General features: G+C 41.1%; 1 protein-coding gene across 1 annotated transcript in view; it reads left to right on the top strand.

Annotated features, from left to right (window-relative positions):
• Positions 1 to 8982: 8982 nt before the first annotated feature.
• Positions 8983 to 21377, top strand: part of EPB41L4A (erythrocyte membrane protein band 4.1 like 4A) — a 150058-nt gene continuing 137663 nt past the window's right edge. Inside the window, exons 1-2 of the mRNA XM_006026177.3 lie at positions 8983 to 9150; positions 18206 to 18310. Of these exons, the coding sequence (XP_006026239.1) occupies positions 8983 to 9150; positions 18206 to 18310 (273 nt within the window). The remainder of the gene's footprint in view (positions 9151 to 18205; positions 18311 to 21377) is intronic.

The following is a 21377-nucleotide window of genomic DNA, read 5'->3' as shown; positions in this document are numbered from 1 at the left end:
ACAGGTGTAGGAGCAGCGAGAGAACCTGCAGCCACCCGACTGTGCCTGCCTCTCCATGGCCGATCTGAATCACCAAATCTCTCCAAATCGGCGCTGAATCTTCCAAAGCCGATTCAGGACAGTGATCTGAATTGAAACGCTGTCCTGCAAATTGGCCAAATCTGAATCAAATACTTCCCTATTCACACAGGCTTACTTTTTAGAGTGGCTGGGAGACTGCAGCCACTCTTCCCTAGTAACACCCCTCCTCCCTCCCAGCCCTGATGTTTTCAGAATGGGAAGGTGGGAAGGGAGCAGAGGGAGCTCATTCTGAGGGCTCCCCAGCTGGAGGGTGGGGGTGGGTTGATTGGAGCCCCCCACCTTGAGGAGGGGGGGTGCCAGGCTTCAGTTCACCCTCCAGTGGGGGCTGAAAAAACTCCAGACCAAACTCTCTCTGCTCCCTTTCCCTCTCTCCCATTTTGAAAACAGCATTGGGGCTGGGAGGTGGTGCAGATACAAATTACTGAGGGTGCTGTGTTTTGGAGCTGCTTCATCTGAACCCTCATCCAATGAGGGTTCAGATTTCTGCAGCATTTGGCACTTTTAAACTGCAGTGCAGCTGCAGTGCAATTCTGTTTGGTCATGGCTATAGAGAGCTTTCAGGAGCCAGATTGGGTGAGAATTGTCACTTCTGTCTGCACCTTTGGAGTCTAAACTTGCTAGGAGAAAAAGAGCAAGCAATTTTGCCAATGATACAGAGGTTGAGAGGTTATCTCATGGAGGATAAAATGGAGAAGGAAACGGGAGCAGAGGGAGTGCAAAGAAAGTTTTGTTTCTTGTTCTCAGAATCTTATGCTGCTATGAAAGCCTAACACTTGGCATCCCCTTCTCCCCCGCCCCCCCCCCCCCAACCCCCCCCCCCCCCCCCCCCCCCCCCCCCCCCCCCCCCCCCCCCCAAACCCTTCTACCTCCAGCTTTCTGGCACGTAGTACCTCCACCCCCCTCACCATCCCGGAAACTGGCTCTCAGGCATTTCTGCTCGGGGTGCCAAAATTCCTAGTTATGCCACGTGTTTGAGAGAAAGAAGATAGCTCAATAAAATAAGCTTTTGTTTTTTGCATACTTTTTGAATAATTTAAAAATGAATTAAATGTTTCAGGAATACATTAAAAATGTATCAGTTATAAATGCACATGCACTTGGCTGTGTGCCTCACGGTGCCCTTGAGTGCTGTGTTTCTATAGCACATAGATTAATTTCAACTTGTTTGTGCTCAGTGCTCTTAGGTGCTGCAACAAATGAGCTCAGACTGTTTGAGCTCTATTCTAACTTCATAGGCATATGTGTACTTTTGCATCCTGCCATGATGCAACAGTCAAATGTGGGACAGTAAGAATGCTGATCTTTGCCTGTCACTGCCATAGACTGCTTTCTTGTTTGTTTGTTTTTTGACAGAAGTATACAGAATCCTATTCAATATCTCGGCAGAAAAGCAATAAAAACCTGTTCTTTCAAATTTGCTCACTGGTCTCCTTTGGAAGGTTGTTACTTGTTTCTGATAGGTTTGATAGTCTTAAAATAGTAAACAGAACTTTCTGCTGTGCATTAAATGCTAATGTTGTTAAGTTTAGCCTAGAACTTTCCATGTTGGACTCAGTTTTTATAAGAGTTTTTTAAAAGAGAGAAAGGAGCAAAAGAATCCCTGAAATCCCAAATGCTTCATTTTACAGGGTGGGAAATTATTTTGCCATTTTTTTAAAGCTGATACTTCAAGACGAACAGAATAATTGATAATGACTATCATTGTAATCTTTCAGACTGGGAAGCTTTGGAATTCTGTCTGCAATATTTTTTTTTTTATATTGCCTCGTGTTGTAGAATGACCCTTTGAAGTACGTAGTACATGCCCCCAGCAACTGATAGCTGACATTCTTCCACTAGACATAGCATTTATTGTTTGTGATGACTTTGCATGGAAGGCAATTGAAGTGATCTGTCATGTGTATAGATGTAAAACTTTGGTTCTGAAGCCACAGAATGTTTCTATTAGTTAATATTTTGGAAAGTAGGTTTTTATTTTTTAAATTAAAGTTCAGAGTATGTGAAATCTTATGCAGGAAATAAATTTCTACTGTGCTGCGTAATTTACAAAATGTTTGATGTGTATTTTCTTAGAGATCAATTTCAAAGCATTTTTTAAACAACATTAAGTTTCGGAAGCTGAGTGTTTTCTCTACTGCATCTTTTTTTGCAATTGTCATCTTCTTATAATTGGTCACTTGCTCCTTATTGGGGGATTTCTTATCTGTGTTAATAACAGAAGGTTATCACCAAGAGTTGAACATATTGGTAAGGGATCTTGGTTCAGTGGTGTCTTATTCTGCATGCGTATCTCACATTACTAACCTGAAGATCTGGTTGAACCAAACTATTCTAATATGAAATCTAGGAATATGGTGGTGGAAATTATGGATTGGTTACATCTTGGAGAAATTGTATAGTGTACTGCAAGGGACCTTGTAAATAGGTAAACTGTCACTTCTATAAAAATTTAGCTGTCTACTTTATAAAGTTAGCACAAGAATAATCTCAATTTTGTGGCATCTCAGGGTGCTGTGGCATCCCAGTGTGCCAAGGCACCCTGCTGAATGCAAAAGCATTATCACTTCATCCTGCAGTCTTCTGTAACTGTGTGTGCTGTTCAGGCAATGCTTCTTAACCAGGGTTTCATGAAATCATTTTAAGGGTACCATAGAGTGCCGTGCAAAGTTATTGCTGTTAGGCGTACAAACACATATGATTCATAAAATGAACCCAGAGAAATTTCAAATAGGGATGTATAGTGTCAAAAAAATTCTGATGTGTTGTGATCTTTTCTTAATTTTTTGCAACAGAATTGCTGTTACTTTTCTATAAATAAAAAGCAAGTGAAAGTGAAGAACTGGCATTTTCTGAGGAGAGCCTTGAGTCTAAAAAGTTTGAAAACCACTGTGTTGGGGAAAAAAGTGAGAGAGATGAAAGAAATTGCCTGACCTTGTACATTAGTGCTTCTCATGTAAGGCAGATTCTAATGTTATATTCTTTTATATTAAATACCCTAATTTCTAGAAATATGTATTTGTACTGTGTGATTGATTGTCTTGGGGAATGTTTGTATATATTAAACATTATTAATTTAAAGTTCTCTGTTTGAACATGCCTTCTGCAAATTAAGGCCAAGCTGTTTGTCTATGAGAATATCTGTAAATATTAAGCATCATTAATTTAAAGATCTTCTCTGCTTGAACATGCACTGTGCAAATTGAGGCCTGACTGGGTGTCAGCCTCTGGGGGGAGAGGTTTTATGTTCATTAAAATAAAGAATTCTGAGGATTTTGATTCTATAAAAGCGTGCCTTTTGCACAGGTTGAAGGTATGTGTGCAAGATATATGAGTTGCAAAGGCTTGAAAAAGGGGGAATTTCTAGGTAGAAGCTTCACAGTGCATAAGGAGAAAGCAAGGAAGGTTGTGTTTGAAATACATTTTCCCTTAACACTGAACTTTATGAAAAATAGTACTAGGAAAGAGTATTTTTTCGTAATTCTTAGGTATTGTCTCATGGCAATGTGCGAATAGAATACTATAAGGCAACTTTGAGATGAGCTAGACATGGAAAAATTAGAAAGCAAACCAGAAAAATTAAACTTTAAAAAAATTTTTAATCCACAGTTGATTGCTTGGTTTTGGAGAGAGGACTCTTTTACAGACTTCTCTAAAAGATCATCATACTAACTGAGAATTCTGTTACATCCCTTGTTTTGGACCCTATATTCTGTGCTCAGTTAAAGGCTGGATCTGATTTTGCTAGTACAGTTTTGTAAAAATAAAAAAACCCAAAACCCCACGAACAACAAACCCCCCCACATAGATATTATATGTTTGGCATCATATATTTAGTTGATATCATATATTTGGACTTTTAAAAAGTCTTTGACCTGGTGTCCCATGATGTCCTCATGGAGAAATTGGGCAACTGCGGCCTCGACTACTCCACAGTCCGATGGCTGGGGAACTGGCTCCGAGGTCAGACCCAGAGAGTGGTAGTTGATTGAACTGAATCAACATGGCATTCAGTGACTGGTGATGTCCCCCAAGGCTCCAGTCTTGAACATGTACTCTTTAATGTCTTCATAAACAATCTGGACACTGGTGTCAGAAGCAGACTGGCTAAGTTTGTTGACGACACCAAACTTTGGGGAAGGATGTCCACGGTTGAGAATAGGTTGGTGATCCAGGCTGACCTTGATAGGTGTGCAAGGTGGCCAGATGAAAACCTGATGGCATTTGATATGGAAAAATGCAAGGTGCTCCACCCCGGGGGTGGGGTGGGGAACCCACATCACACTTATAGGCTCAGCAATGCTACATTTGCTAGCACTATGACCGAAAGAGAATTGGAGGTCATGACTGACCGCAAGATGAGTGATGATCAGTTAGGGTGGCTAGGATCTGGAACCAACTTCCAAGGGAAGTGGTGCTGGCTCCTACCCTGGGGGTCTTTAAAAAGCGGCTTGATGCCTACCTGACTGGGGTCAATTGAGCCCAGTTTTCCTCCTGCCCAGGCAGGGGGTCAGACTTGAAGATCTACAAGGTCCCTTCCAACCCTACTTCTATGATTCTATGAGCATGAGCCACCAATTCGATACTGCAGCCGGAAAAGTGAACAAAACTCTGGCTTGCATCTATTGATGCATCTCGAGCAAGACCCAGGATGTCATCCTCCCACTGTACTCGACCTTGGTGAGGCTGCAGCTGAAGTACTGCATCCAATTCTGGGCTCCACAATTTAGGAAGGATGTGGAGAAGCTTGAAAGAATCCAGAGGAGAGCCACGTGCATGGTCAGTGGGCAAGAGAACAGGCCTTATGAAGAGAGGCTGTGAGCTATAGGATTCATCAGCCTGGAGAAGCACAGGCTCAGGGGTGACTTGGTGGCAGCCTATAAGTACATCAGAGGTGTGCATCAGGATCTGGGGGGAATGCCTGTTCACCAGAGCACCCCAAGGGATGGCAAGGTCCAGTGGCCACAAACTTCTGCAAGACTGTTTTAGGCTGGACATAAGGAAAAACTTCTTTACTGTCTGAACCCCCAAGACCTGGAGCAGACTTCCCCCAGACATGGTGCAAGCACCTACTCTGGACACTTTTTAAAGAAACATTTGGATGCTTATCTTGCTGGGATCCTTTGACCTTAGCTGACTTACTGTCCCTTGGGCAGGGGGCTGAACCCAATGATCTTATGAGGGTCCTTTCTAGCCCTAATGTCTATGACATCTATGAAATACCAGCTCTCCTCTGCCCCTTCTTCATTGGGACAATAAGCAATGTAAAGGATGAAAATGTGGAGAATGCCTGATGGTCAGAAAGTATACCATGGGCATATTAAAGGATAATACTGTGTTTACTTGAATACAAGATGAAAATTTTCCCCACAGTTGGCATGGGGGGGGAGCCCCTCCTTTTATAATCACATACAAGGAAACCTCATTCAAAACATGGTCTTTCCAAAAGAACATACATTTCCCACTGCAATTTCATTAAACTGCTGCCAAAAGCAGCATGTGCTTAGCAATGGAAACCAACTATGAAGTTGATTAAATGCAGCCAGTACTGAGCATGACTATAAAACATGCAGCCCACATTGGGCAAACATGCTAATGGAAATGTTTTTATTTTTTTTTGCACATTTTATTTAAAAAACACATTTCACATTTATTCCTGTATACTTATAAAATTTCACATATTAAACACCATTGTTTTACCAAAACTTCATATAACAAAGCCACTACATAACAAATGGTAACACATATGTTAAAAACCTGAACAACATACCTCTACTTCCCCCAAGAACCCTAAAAATATATACAAAACTTAATTTTGTTGTAAGGAGCCCCATAACTATCATTTAACTTTCTGCTAAAAAATCTGTTAAGCTCAAAGAACTGTAACTCCTCAGAACTCCCATCAATCCTCTCTATTAGTTCAGTGAAACAAATGTGACCAGTCCTTTTTCCTCCATTTTTTTCTTCTGCTTCTTCTCTGATCTCTTTCTTATCCCAGTTGATGTAGTATTTCAATTCACAGTCTCAACTTTAGGCACCCTCTTTCAGTGAAAGCCAACACTTAAATAGCCATAAGTTTCTTACTTTCCATATACTGGTTTTAACACCTACTAACCATGTTCTCAATATTGTTTTCTCAGGCCCCTTTAGTATGAGTCCATATAGTACCATCTCTTTTGATAAGGACTGGCTTATTTTTGTAACCCTTAAAAAGAGTCATAACCTTTCCCACACACGTTTTGCATAGTATTCTACCAGAATACATATCCCACCATTTCTTCTTCCCCACATCTCTCCCTTGGATGCATTCTTGATCTCGCCAAATGCCATCTATGTTGCACCTCCCTCACTGGCAAGATATTTCTTATGATCATCCAAGTTAGATCAGCATGTTCCCCTTCCTGTCATTTGTCAGCCACTGTTCTCCACACCTTTACTTGTCCTTCTGTGAAGTTTCCCACTGGTGCCATCCTGTCTCTTTCCTTGTACAATTTTTGTTGATCTCTTGCAAACTTTCAGGGCTTGTGGTAGGGCACCCATTTTAAGGGGCTTGAGCAGACTGTGGAGCAACTGGCAGGTGCCATTAGGCCCAATTAGGGGGTCACATGACCCCAAGGGGGCCCCAGATTGGATGAGGGCTGGGCAGCCAGGGTATAAGCCTAAATCCTACGATCTGAGCCCCCAGAACACCTGGAGGATAGGGAAGGGACTATGGGGATGGAGGGAGGTTCTTGTGGTCCTGGGTAAGACTTGAAACTATATCCTGCTGAGGTTGGATGGTGTGGTGTGGCTGCCTGTGGCAGGGCAGTCTCCAGGAAATGTCACACCTGTGCCTCCCCAGTGAAAGATGAGGGTGGGGTGCCGTAAAGCCTCAGCCCCCACTGCCTTGTGGGTACCCTGTGGAGGGGAAAGGCTAGAGGAGCACACCCTGACAGAAAAGCCAAGGTCCACTGGGTGGGGCCTGAGGCCTAAGGGGGTGTAAGGCCCAGTAGTCCAGTGAGGGGTGGAGTTGTGGCCCCAGTGAGATGGGCAGAGAAGCCAAGGCACTCCTGAGGACACCTGAGGCCAAATGTAGCCCGGAGGCTGAGTGAAGCCCAGCTAAGGAGCAGGGGGAGTTGGAAGTGATTTTGGATGCCATCTGTGAGGCTTGGGACATGAGGTATAAGGGAAGGTTTGGAACCATGTATTTTGCCCTTGGCATGAGGGCAACCAGATGGGCAGCCTTCCTCATATAAACCCCTATTTTTTTGGAAACATCAAAGGCGTGGCAGGACAGACTGCCCTAGATAGGTGGGTGTGCCAATATTGTGACCGGCTTTGAGACGGCCCCCTGTCACAGGACCTCTAGTCCCACTGCTCCTATTTTGTACATAGTTATAAAACTTTCCATTCTTATGTAATGAACAGAATGTTGCCATGCCCATGGCTTCTCCAAGAGCCCCCATATATTCTCGATCTTCTCAAGAATTTACCTGCCAAAAATTGGCTAAAGCATGCTGCTTTCCCTTCCTCCTCTTTTGCTGCTTTACACACTGTACTGTACTTGCATAGTTTGTGTAAACGAGCAGCCTTATGTCTGGCATTCCCCACACTGCCATCTTGCTTTATACAGCTATATTCTGGCTAGCCTTTCTCTTCTTGATCTGCAGAATAACACACATATTTCCCTTTGTACTTTTGCTAACTGCTGCCATGATGGTCAAAACACAATTCTGGCAGTAGCATCACTTTAACTGCCTACCACAAGGATAGGTTAGTGCAGTGTATCTAAATAAGACATACACTAGTGCCCATTAAGTGCAGTCATCCTCGCTACTGACCCTTTTTCAAGTTATTGTGAGCCACAGTATTGCTCTCTCTGTCACCTCCTCTTTCAGTCTGGAGCATGTCATTAGTACGGTCCCTCCCTCCAAGCGGTGAAGCCAGAAGAGTTTGCCCTGCGCCTCATTTGCATATAATTTTTTGAGCATCTTAGGACTCATGGCAAGAACACCTGGTTCCAGTCATGTATGGGGACTAATTATCACATGGATTGTTTGTGGTGGGATATCTGGAGAATACACACTTACTGAGCAGTGCTGAGCTATGGGGTTATTGTGGAGAGCAGGGCCACACTAATATGCGCAAGGCTGAGAGAAGGCACAGCAGAAGGATTCTCAGTGAACTGTATGCAATATCATGGCTCACCATGACTTGAAATGCTGTTGGCTGTGGTAGGACCGAGCTCAATGAACTATGTGGTAAATCATCAACCTTTTCAGTTTGGAGTGGAAAAAAAAGTTGCTTCTTTCCATTGGGGTCAGTTCTAGTGAAAACTGTCACCCCTGCCGACACATTTTTCAGAGTCTTTTCTTTTATTATATTTGCTAACAATTAAGTAGAGTTGGCAAGCCAGTCAACTGACTGCATATTTTTTGACTGGCCAAAGATTAGGGCAATTTTACACAAAAAACTCTACATTTTTAATAATTTTCTTGACAGAAATATAATTTTTTATTGTTTTTGACACATTTAATGGAAAATGTGTGCTTTTTCTATGTATTATTTGGCTCTATTAGCAATTTTAAAATTTTATTTTTTACAATTTTTGGCTGATTTTTGACTGGTCAGTTGAGTGAACTTACTTGACCAGTAAAATACCCAACCCTACAACTAAGAATTGCTTTGCGTGTGTATGAAAAGAAATAGAGATAAGGAAGAAAGAGACTATAACTGTGGCATTGAGTGATCACCAGGTGCTGAAGGCAGAACTGAGTCTTGGTAAGAGGTCCTGTAAGAGGAAGGAGAATGTGGAAGTTAAATGTGAAATTGCTACATGATTAGGAGATATGTCAAGCTTACACAAGCCTGTATGGGGTGGGGAGGGTGGGGGACACTGAAGAAATATTCGAAGAGCACCAGAGAATGGTGGATGATGGTGAAGAAGAGGGTGGGCGAATTCTTCGGGAAACAAGGGTGAAGAACCACAGGGAAAAGAATGAAATTGCTGAGAAAGCATCAATGAAAGATGCAGAAGCTGCTAACAGAAGCCACAGAAGGAAGATGGGTACAAGAAGTACTAGAAGAAACAAGGCAAGAGATAGAAACCTGGTTTAAAAGAAAGATGAGAGAGAAAATGTTTTTAGTACAAGCACCCTGGGTGGGAAGAAATGAAGACTGGTCTCTACTTTTTGGCTAGAGTGAAGACTGTGAAAGAAGAGCTAAAAGTAGTGTGGGAAGCAGGTGGTGCCCAGGTAGAAAAGCAGGAGGTGATGTTAGAGGCAATGAGAAGATTTTATGAAGAGCTATATCAGAAGAAGGAAATAAACGGGAAGAAGAAGAATAGATTGAAGAGAAAGTAGAGAAAATAGAACAAAGAAAATGGAAGAAAAAAATAAGATTAAAGGAAGTGGAGGTGTGTTTAAAAATGTTTAACAGGAGCAGATAGATTACTTATGGAAGTTTATGAGGAATTTTGGGTATGGTGTTACCAGATTTGCCCATCACTTTGGGGTGTGCTCATTTATTTGGGATACATTTCTAGGGTCTTTGTAATTCTATCAGTGTGCTGCTTGTGTTACTGGTGTTTCTATATGGAGCAGTATTTCTCCCTTCTGCAAGTCCTCACCCCCAGTGGAGCTATCTTGCAGGACTCAGTTTCAATGGGGCTGAGTTCCTCCAGTCACCAAATCAGTCATACACACAAACACACACAGATTAACATGACATGCCTGACCCAGCCGGGTTGATCAGCATGGACAGGCTCATACCCTCATATGCCAAGAATCAATTAATCAGAGCAACAATAAACTGCAGTCAGACACAAGCACACAGGTAAACAGAATACCTCTGAATCCAGCTGGGTGTGCAGCTGACACCCTCATGGACCAGCATTCAGTTCATTAGGGCATGTCTGAGTCAAACTGGGTCAATCAGCCTGTACAAGCTGATCCCCTTATGTGTTTCAAACTCAGCACGTCCCAATCTTTAGCCTCTTGATGAGCAGACCCCACAGAATTTTTGGGCTTCACAGGGATCTTTAGCTTAGGTAAAAGAAGCATTGCTGCAGAGCACATGAGGAAGGAGAAGTAGAGAAGGAAAAATATATCCAGTTACTACCAGTTTGACTATAAAAGTTATTTATTGCTAAGTATATGAAATATATAATGGTACTAGTAGTAATAGACATGCAAAGGAAAAACAAACACAAACAATTACAGTATTACCCTGGTTTCACTAAGTAATTAGGGAAACTTAGCTCAAGCTTAACTAATACAGTTCAGGTTCAGAAATTTATGCCTAGAGAGAAAAGAGAGAGAGCGAGCGAGAGCGCTGGGATCTCACCAGTCCAAGGCACTTGGATTGCAATGCTGCTTAGCACAATCCTTGAAGGGAGATGATCTGTTTCTTTCAGACTCTCGAGAAGAAAGCGGGTGGTGTGTGAGAGAGAGTTCTCTTCTTGAAGCACACACACTGCTGCTTTTTTACAGATTTGTATACCCTCAGTTCAGTTTTTTCAAAGCATTCTTAATAGTGTAAATCATTGTCTTTTCTATTGACAAGGGATTATCTGGTTTGGAACATCTCAAGGAACTGATTGATAATCAGGAAACACATAAGGTGAGGGAGTAACCAGACGCTTGGGAGTCAGCTTGAAATTCCTATGGATAGCAGATATACTGATGGGATATCTCATGGTTTCTTCAGAAACAACAAATAGCTTGCAGCATCAGGGTTTTGGATTTTTACTTGTTGTGAACAAGCCTCAGCTTAGCATGACTTTTCCAGATCTTACTATACTCTTTTAACAGACTTAAGGCAATTATTAGAGTGTTTATAACCTTTTGTGGGGAGGACTTCCACCAGTCGTCCCGGGAAAAGTATGACAACACTTGTGGTCAGGGATCCAGCGGGCTGGATGCTGTGATGAACCCTTTACCATTGTTCAAATGCTGCCCATACCCCCTCTGCCTCAGTCTCTTGCCTCAGCATTCCCTAACCCAGCAACTGAGTTTTACCCAATCAAGTTTAAATAGGCCTCCCATAGTGGGACCGGGGAATGTACGGCCCAAGATGCCTATTAAACTTAGAGGGGTGTGTGTGGTGGGGCAGGGAGTCCTTTGTAAATCCAGAATAGAAGGTCTGATAAATGCTGAGCTGGGTGTGTGTAAATGTGGGTTGATTAGCATTTGGAGCACAGATTCCCCATCATGCAGTGCTCCCCTTCTTCTCTGATCCCAGAATTCACTGCAATCTCTGCTTCAGGCGTTCTGCTCTCCATCTCCCGTGTAAATGAATGGTCATCTGGTTCCATCTCGGATGCAAATGAGACCTAGGGCAGTTGTTTCACTCTTGTCACCCTTATCTGGAGGGTTTTAGGTGCGTCTCCCACTGCATCTTAATCAGTTTCATGTAGGTAAGGGGGGGCGTGGAATTCTTTGCGAGTCGGACAGGCTGCGTCCTGTGCCAGGGTTCCCCAAGAACATGGAGCTGGGAGGTAACAATGGATAGGGAGGGATATAGTGGAATTTTTCAAGGAAATAGTGAAAACAGGAGGGGCAGGAACAATTTTACAATAGGCATTGTGATCTTGCTCTTCAAGAAAGGGAAGAAGGAACTTCTGAAAAACTGGAGACAATTGCACTATTTAATATGGATTATAGACTAAGTTAATGGCCAAGATGCTGGCTTTGAGGATGAGGAAAAACCTCCAGAAGATGATGCAAGACCAAGTATGTGCACTATCAGGTACAAGGATCTTTGAAGCCATCAGAGTGATCAGAGATGCACTGTCCCTTATCCAAGAGATGAAAACAAACACAGTTATAGCAAACCTAGACTTAAAAAAGTATATGGCACAGTGGATCATGATTACATATTCAAAGTGCTAGGAAACATGGGGTTCCCACAGAAATTTATGTGTTGGATAAGGTTATTGTATAGAGAAGCTGAGTCATGTCCAAATTAATGGGCACCGAAGCAGGGCCATGAAAATCTATACAGGGGAGAGACCAGGCTGTTCCCTGTTGCCGCTACTATTTGTGTGCAGCATGGAACCGTTAGCACAACGAATAAGAAAAGACAAGATAATAAGTAGTGTAACGATACCAGGAGGGGGACAAGTAAAATGTACATTATACATGGAAGATATGAATGTTGTAGTTAGAGCTGGACTTTCAATGGAAAGGGTGTTAAAGCATACATCAGAGTATGCAGAAGTGATAGGGACTACACTAAATAGATTGAAAAGCACCACAATGGGAGTGGGGACCTGGCAGGACTTGGAGAAGTTGGCCTTCCAATGAGGGAGAGAGAAAATAGAGTGCCAGGGGTCCCAATGGACACTGAGGGGAAAAAGTAATACAGCATGGGAAAAGGTGATGGCAAGGATATGGCAGATACTTTGGTTATGGTCCAAAAGGACACAGTCCTTTGCTGGGAAAGTGGCAACAATTAAGGCTGTGCTACTGCCAATTTATTCTATATATAGGAATTGTATTCCCACCGATGTGGTGACAGGCAGCATGCAGAGGGATATGTGTTAATCTGGAATGCCAAACGAGAAAGGTTGCCTAGATCTGAACTGTACGGAGCAAAAGAGATGAGGGCTGCTGGACTTGGGATTGTTTGTCTATGAAAAATATGTAAGCACGGTATACAAAGCAGCAATGGAGGGAGAGAGGAAAGCAGTGCACATAGTCTGATTTCATGAAGTTGCAATTTTTAGGAAATGGGGAGTATATCAGACCTCTTTAAAGAGTCTATGGGCATGGCAACTGCTGATTCATTACATCAGGATGGGAGGTTTCATACAGAGGTATAAAATAGAGAAGGTAGAGTTGGAGGTCCTGAAGTATCATAAGAAATTCTTGAAAGTGGTAAGGGAAAGAAGCAGGATGGTGCTAGTGGAAAGCTTCACAGAAGGACAGGTGAAGAAGATGTGCGGAGTAGTGGCAGGTAAACAACTAAAAGAGGAGCATGCTGACCTAGCATGGATGGTTGTAAGAAATATCTTGCTGGTGAGAGAAGTGCAACAGATGCGGCTTGACAGGGTCACCGAAGTGTCCAAGGGAGAGGTGCAGGGAAGAGCAAACAGTGGGATGTGTGTTTTGGGAGTGTACATATGGTGTTGAAAAGGGTCCACTGCTTTCTGAGTGTCACCAAAATAGACCTGCCATTGGCATGGGAGATGGTACTATATGGACTCAAACCAGAGAGACCAGAGGAAATGTTATCTAGCAATTTATTAGCATGTGTTAAAACTAGTTTATGGAAAGTAAGAAACCTCTGGGTGCTTAAGGGGCTTTTGCTTAAAGAGAGTGCCTGAAGCTGGGGCTGCATGAACTGAAATACAAGCAGTCCTTGGACTTACGACACAATTGGTTCCTGAAAGCTGCATCTTAAGTCGAAATGTTGTAACTCGGAACCAATTTCCTCATAAGAAACAATGTTATAAATGGGGGATTGGTTCCTGAACCAAGGCCCAATGCCCTATTTTCCCCCAAAATGCCCCAGAACTTTGTACTTGATCAATTATAGATGAGTAATATAGCTATATTAATGTATTTATATTGTAAATAGCAATCATATTGATTTGGAAGGACTTCTTTGAAGTGACTTTGCTGGACGTTTTGAAAGGTTCTTGGTTGGACTTTTTCAAGGGTTTTTGGCTGGAGTCTTCTCAGGGGCCTTGGCTGCAGGTTTTTTTGGGGGTTTGCCGGCCTGCAGGTTTTTCTGGAGTCTTGCCTGCTTTTTTAAAGAAAATGTCCAAGGAAGTGTGGACAGATGTTCTCCAGGGAGATGAGCGATGCAGTGAACTTGTTCGCTGGCATGGTGTCGCATTGGATCAAGCGTTGTAAAGTCGAAACTGATGTCATAAAGTTGAAACAGGGTGTCAGTTTATAAACGTAAGTGCAAAATGTTGTAACTCGAAACATTGTAAGTCGAGGATTGCCTGTACTATATCGAACATGACAAGGAAGAGATCAGAGAAGAAGAGGTGGAGGAAAAAAGGACTGGACACACTTGATTCACTGAACCAGCAGAGAGGACTGATGGGCAGTGCAGAGAGTTCCAGGTGCTTACAGAGGTTTTCATGGGGTTCTGTATGAAGAAAAAGAATTCTGTAAGGGTTTTTTTGTGGGAAGTTAATGTATGTTTGTTTAAAGGTTTAATATACGTAGTTGTATGTTTTGGATATGTACTTGTTTTTGCAATATGAAGTTTTGGTAAAACTAGGGTGCTTGATATGTGAAGCTTTGTAAATGTAAAGTGATAAATGCGTTTAATAAAATTTGTTAATAAAGAAAAGTTTGTACTAGATATAAGTAGGTGCCAAAGTGCTTCTCAAAAGTGCATTTATAAAACATTTGTGGTAAAACTTGCAGCAGTTTAAAAAAAAGGTAACATACAACAATTCTGGATGAATTGCATCTTTGGGTACTATATGCAAATTGCTACCAGCCACATTTAATTTCAGAGTTTTTGTTGTCAAATTTGCTTCTCACTTCCAGGTGCTTAAGTAGAAGCAGGGCCTGGTAGTAAGGAGAGGGGGAAGAGCTGCCAGTGGAAAAAGTTGTGGGGAAGCAGAGAACAAAGGGCTACCTGACCCTTCCAGATTTATTTTCTCTGCTATAGCAGGGGGGGAGACCAAATTCAAGGCAAACTTCCAATAATTAGATTCTGTATCTGGGAAATTGTTAAGTTTATAAATTTTCCATATATAAAATCTAATCATTGGAGGGTCATCTTATAATCAGGTTAATCTCCTGTCCAAGTAAATATGGTATTACAGCATTTGTAAAGAAACAATTTCCTTTTTGTAAAATAAATAAATAAAAAAAATTAAATCAGATTTCTTCTGAATGTCCTAGCTTCATTTTGTTCAGCTAGTAGAAACCTGCCCATCTGGTTTATAAAATCATGTTGTTAAAACATAAAGCAAAATGGTATGACTCATTTGAACTATTCTTTGGGTTGTTTTTTTTTTTTTGAAAGGATTGCTGATGGTATTTTCAAATAAACTTGCTGTACTTTGTGTTTGCCTCTAAGAATGTAAGCCTCTAGCACACTGTTCTCAATCTTTCTAGACCCAGAGCACCCTTGTTAGAATCCAGGCACCCCTCATAAAATGCGAGCTCTTCGTTTTCATACATTATTTTTACTATAGGAAAATAATAGAACAATTCTGTTTTTAGACCCTCTGGGCAGGGTCTGTCCCTGTTGCTATGTGTTTATACAGTGCATAGTGCAGTGGATCCTGAGCTACAGCTTGGTTCCCAAGCCATCAGAATAGTTTCCAACACTGAAGTTAACTGTATCTGGTATGAAAGATGATAATGGAGCAACATCTTCCTTCAGTTGGATACTAATTCTGCTTCTTTGAATAAGAACTGGCAATAGTGGAAGGAAAAAGAGGTAATTCCCTTTATTTCCTCAGTGTCTACAAACCTGTTTTTAGGTTTGATTCTCTTGAACTCCATGGGTGTCTTTACATGTGCTCTGGGATGGGGGGTGTTTTAATTAGAGCAGCTCCTGAGAGCCACTCTAATTAAAGCGCCCACAGCATTCTGTGTATTCAGCATCCTGCACTTCAAAATGGCAGCAGGGGCCATTTAAAGAGGTGTGCCTGGAGTCTAACAAGGGTGCCGTAGGCCTAGAAAGGTAAAGAACAGTGTGCTTAGAGGCTTACATTCTTAGAGGCAAACTCAAAGTAGAACAAATTTATTTGAAAATATCATCAGCAATCCTTTTAAGAAAAAAACCAATGAATGTTTAAATGAGTCCTAACACTTTGCTTTGTTTTGGCATAAATGCGACTTTTTTAGTATAACTGAGACTCATTTAAAGAACATTAGTTAAAGTGCCCCCACTACCATTTTGAAGTGTGGGAATGCTTAATTGATGGGACACTGAGGCTGCTAGAGCTTGCTAATTAGAATGCTCCAGCAGACTTAATTAATCTGACGTGTTCTAATTAGAACACGTTGAAGCAGTCATCAGGCATATTTATAGGTACCCCATGTTTCAACAGTAGTATAGCCACTGAGGCTGCTTCTTGTCTGACATCATTTTAACAGCTGTCTAAGCCAACTGACTTTGCACTAGAACATCTGACATTAGGAGCACTATATTTTATGTACATTATCTGAGGCAGCAAAATAAGAGTTTTGTTTGCTTTAACAATTTTTGCTTACATATTATTTCTGTTTTGTCATGTTTTTTTATTTACAAATTGTTACACTGATAGGCCAGCTGTTTAAAATGGACAAATTTTTACTGTGCAACTTGAGAAATTCCACTTGCCTGGCTCTGAGGTTCAGATGAAATAATTATTCATTGTGATTATCTTACCCAGTGGACTTGGACCTTTCCCCAACTGAAATTTTTGAAGAACTGATTTACTTTAAGCATACTGTGTGTACCTCATTGTATAGTTTAAGTGAACAATTTCTAGCTTACTTAGGTTATGGATGAATAATTTATTCTTATTATTTATGATTCTCTAGGTGACTAGTAATATATTACAAACTATAACATTCCTGAATGGATGCTTGAGTAGAAATAGTGAGGAAAAAGTGAGCTATCTGACCGCCCCCCCACCCTCATTTATTTTCCCTGCCTTTAGTACTGGGAGGAGGACAAACTCAAGGGAAACCTCCCATAATTAGATTCTATACCTGGAAAACTATAACAAATTTATAAATTTTCCATAACTAAAATCTAATTATTGGGGGGGGGGGGGGTTTGTCTTGTATTCAAGCTTGTCTTATATTTAAGTAAATATGGTAACAAAATATCTAGGGTGCAATGAATGAGGGCCAGTTTGTGAAGTCAGTAGAAGTTGTTCACTGGTTTCAAAAGTTTTCAGAGTTGATCTAGGGCTTGCTTTGTTTTTCTGTGTAGTGTTGTGAGATCATAGGAAAGTAGGACTGGAAGGGACCTTATGAGGTCACCTAGTCCAGCCTCCTGTGCCAAGCAGGATCTTCTCTGACTAAATCATTCCAGTCAAGTGTTTGTCCAACCTGCGCTTTAAAATTTCCAAGGATAGAGATTCCATAGCTCCTCTAAGCAGCCTATTTCAGTGCTTAACCACCCTCATAGTCAGATGTTCTGTACTGAAAAGCTTGTCCGAGCAATTATTTTCTTTGCAGACACTGGATCAGTGTAGTGCACTTGCCATGCTTCAGTGTCATCTATGAAAACGTTTAAGGAGCACTCTTTTCACTAACTTGGTATATTTTCCTAGAGTTATTTTATAACTCTATTCAATTTGTTAATTATGAAGCAGTACATATATAAGACTTTTAGGGGCGTAGCTGCTTCTCACCTCATGCCAGAAATATCCCCTCCCCCACCTCCAAATCAAAACTTCTTTATTCAAAACCAAAACTAACAATTTTCAGAAGAGAGAAAAGTTCAGGTATCTATTCTGTCTTCCTGGGCTATTTATCTCTGCTTAATACTAGTTATCTGACAGCTTGTAAACAGAAGGCCTTCTAATGACAAAGATGCAATCACAACAACGAAGGAGCTTTTTGAGGCCTTCCCTTCCCCCCCCCCCCCATTAATTTTAATGAAGTAAAGCTCTGGAACAAGATTGGATTCTGGATGGTAGACTGGTGCCATTTCTACTTTCAAAAACACTTCAAAAGGAATAAAGAAAACCCAGCCCTCTTCACAAAGAGTAATCAGGGAGCACTAAATGTATCATAATTTACACATTGTGGACAACATTTTTTTCCTGATCTGCAACGGCAGAGCTTGAATGAGAGAGCTACATGTGACGAGGAAGTGGGATATTAGGCATGAGATCTGCCATGTGGATCAGAATTTTGATGAGAAAACAGAATTTTGCCATAAATGCATAGTAATAGAAAACCTTAGCAGTTCAATAACATTTTTATGGCATGTTGATTACCATTATCACATTCAACATTATTTACAAGATGATTTGCTTAAATCTAAGTGAGGAAGCACTTAAATTGTCCTAGTTATCACTGAGAGGTTAAAATCCGCTAGAGCTCTTCTAACCAATAAAACTGCCGCCTCTGTCAGACAAAGCTAACTGAATGCATGAATGCCACTGTGCATAGTTGACAAAGGCAGAACATTTTTGTGAAAAGCCTGTGTAAATTCTTTCCCACAGAAGTCAACGAAAGGGTCGGTTGTCCTGGGCTACGTATTCCGTCACTTAAACCTAGTGGAGATAGATTACTTTGGACTGCGTTACTGTGACAGAAGTCATCAGACGGTGAGTAAAAGACATGGCAGATTGAATTTTCCAGCTCTAAAACTTTACCCTATTCTTGACCTTTCCCAGTGGGGTGCTAGGTGGTCACACTTTCAATAACTTTCAGTGTTTCATGAAACAACAAGATTTCCGATAGCAATTTTTTTTTACATTTGTTTTCATGGAAACACTGGAATTTTTGCTATTGACTTAAATGGGGCCAGAAACAGGCACCTAAGTCTGCACAAGACAAGTGAAAATAATATGAAAAAAAGATGTTGGAAATTAACAGAAGTATAGTGTTATCATGAAAAGTGCTGGTAAAATTCTTCATTTCACTTAAACCAGGTAACTGTTTGCCTTATATGAATTTTCTGAGTGTATGATAGTTCCCCAAATAGGAATTTTGGTTGTAAGTGAGCTGGTACTAATTTATTCCTTGTTTGCCTGGGATTAAGCTGATAGTAATTTATTTAGGGAGGGACAGTGACCACAATGTTCCCTGGCATGTCATAAATTGTTCACTCATGGACTATTTCTTGCCTCACAGTTTTAGAGTGAGATGACCGATATGGCAGGAGGCTTTTGGCTGCCAGAATGTATTTATATCATGTTTGCTTGCTTTGTGAAAATGGGTGGCCTAGAAAAAGTATGTATAATAATGACCTTTTGACTCCACTTGAACTGGCGTTGTAGTTTTCAAGTCTCTGTTGTTTGGTGGAAGAGGCTCCCTTTGATAGGCTGTTATGTATGTAGTACACCTTTCTCCAAAAAGTTTATGATCATACATAGATAAGAAAATAGAAAGGCCCTGTATTGTCCTTATTTTGCAAAGGCCCAATTTATTCTTCAGCTTTGCTTGCATAACCTTATTGGTTAGGAATGTGAAAAGATCACATATATTAGCAGCATATATTGGCAAAAGCTCTAGTATATATATGCGGTTGCAATGTCAAAATAATTATTTTAGTTCCAGGGACCAGTATAAACTTGTATCAGCAAACTGCTCTTTTGCCAGTGGCTGTGTACAGATGTTCAGTTTCTACCGAGAGAATTGCCATTTTCCTGGTAGAAACCAAAAGTGTGCAGACATTGAAGTTTTTTCTCCAGAGCAAAAATGGCAGCTCTAAGAGAAAAATAACGTGGGAACAACCAGGGTTAAATTGCTTCTGGGAAACTGAATGTCTGCATACTTTTGCCAATTTAAACTCCTACTTGGGACCAGGAGGCGTGTAGCTGGGGGAATAGCTCCTATGTCTTCTTGAGACTACAGTCACAGAAGTTCCCAGTATGAGAAACTTGCAGGGTCTTTGTTGTGTCATTTGCTCTGCTCGGCTCCCAGACAGTGGGAGCTGAGAGCAGGGAGCACTGGCCCATGGCTGCTCCCACAGGATGAAATTTCTTCTGATAGAAATGAATGTCTGCACACAACTTTTATCTACTAGAGGTGTTTGTCTACCTTGTGCCAGTAAAGCTGTAATGGCAAACATTCTAATGTAGATGGAACCTACATTAGACAGTCCTTTGTCACCTACCAGGTGAAGTGGTTCACACGATGATGGCAAGTGCTAAAGGACCATTTTCATTTATAATGTTTAGTTTGCCTCTGCTGGCCACAAAACATGCTTACCTATGTTCTGATCATGAAGGACAGTGCCACAGTTCTAAGTTTGGAGGGGCAAGAATTTATAACCCACTCGTTTTGCATATTTTGTTGGACCTTGTGCAGTATCCACCTGGGACATGTATTTAATAGCTAACAGAAGAAAGTAAGGGAAAAAATGATAAAATATACTAACTAACTAACTAACTGAAGTAAGGAGAGGCTGTATCACTGTGCCAAAGAGCTGGGAGGGTGTGAGCTCGTCAAGCTCCTGGAGAGGAAATAAACAGGTTTTTTTGTTGTTGTTGTTTTGGGGGTTTTTTGCATTATTGTTTATGGAAGCCAGCTGTTGATAACCAAAGTTGTGACAGAGCTTGATATAATGAAGAGTAATATTATCCTGGTTTGACTGTAGGTTAGAATATTAAAAGTTCATGTATTCTCAATTAGTTTAGCAATAGAGGCAGTCTGTTATGTGAGCAGTTGTGAAACTTCCTCACTTTTCCAGGATACCAAGGTCATGATTTTCCCTTCACTTACATTGAAGTTAGTGAATAGTAGTTAGCTAGCTCATTGAGGTTATATCATTGTAAAACCAGTATAAATGAAAGAAAAATCATGCCCTTATTAAGGGCTATGGAGTTGGAATTCAGTATCTAGCTGTCTTGAAGTTTACAGAAAAAACTCCGCTTGATGTGGTCATATTTTTTAAATAAGCAGTTTACCTTTGGGAGTAGAATTACACTTGTCAGGAATATCATTCTTCAACTTGAAGGTTTTAATAAATTATAGTGTTGACTAAGTCCTAATCAATATATTCACTCCTTCCTATGAAAATAACCCAAACTGTACTTATGCCAATATACAATTACAACAGCATTGGCTAGCAGATACAGACTGTATTACAGAGCTCTGTACTGTATTATTCAACCCTTTTTTAAAGGCTATTCCACAGTCTAAAAATTTAAAAGATCGTATTGAGTTTTACTGGTAAGTTTTCAAGCTTTGTGACTGTTTTGTTGAAGTGAAAATAAATTATGAATTCAGGAGAACACTTTTGAAAGCATATATTTTTTAAATTTTGTGTGCAAGCTAAAATGAAAATTCTCTAGTGAATTAAAAAATAAGCTATCTTTTGCTTTCTAAAATGGTTTACATTGCTCATGTAGAGGCAAAACAGAAAATTATAGCTGACTGAGATATATGCGTTACCAGAGTGATATACCTTGCACAATAAAGGGTGGTGGATTCAGATTTATTGGGGCCCTGGGCAAACAGAAAATTAGAGGCCCTCCATACCCCATTATAAACATGAACGTATTATGCCATTTTTCCTGCACAGCTGGGCCCTAGGTCCCAGGATCTGGACTCCAGCGTGGGGAGGGGCCCCTTCCCCTCCTGATGCTACTGCTGCCAAGTGTGGGGCAGGCCTCCATGCCCCATGGATGAGGCTGAAAGGACCCAGCTAGGCTGGGGATGGGGTGT

The sequence above is a fragment of the Alligator sinensis genome, unplaced genomic scaffold (genome assembly GCF_000455745.1).
Source record: "Alligator sinensis unplaced genomic scaffold, ASM45574v1 scaffold225_1, whole genome shotgun sequence".
NCBI lineage: Eukaryota > Metazoa > Chordata > Crocodylia > Alligatoridae > Alligator > Alligator sinensis.
The sequence above is the reverse complement of the archived record's forward strand: the minus strand, read 5'-3'. Positions and strand labels throughout refer to the sequence as shown.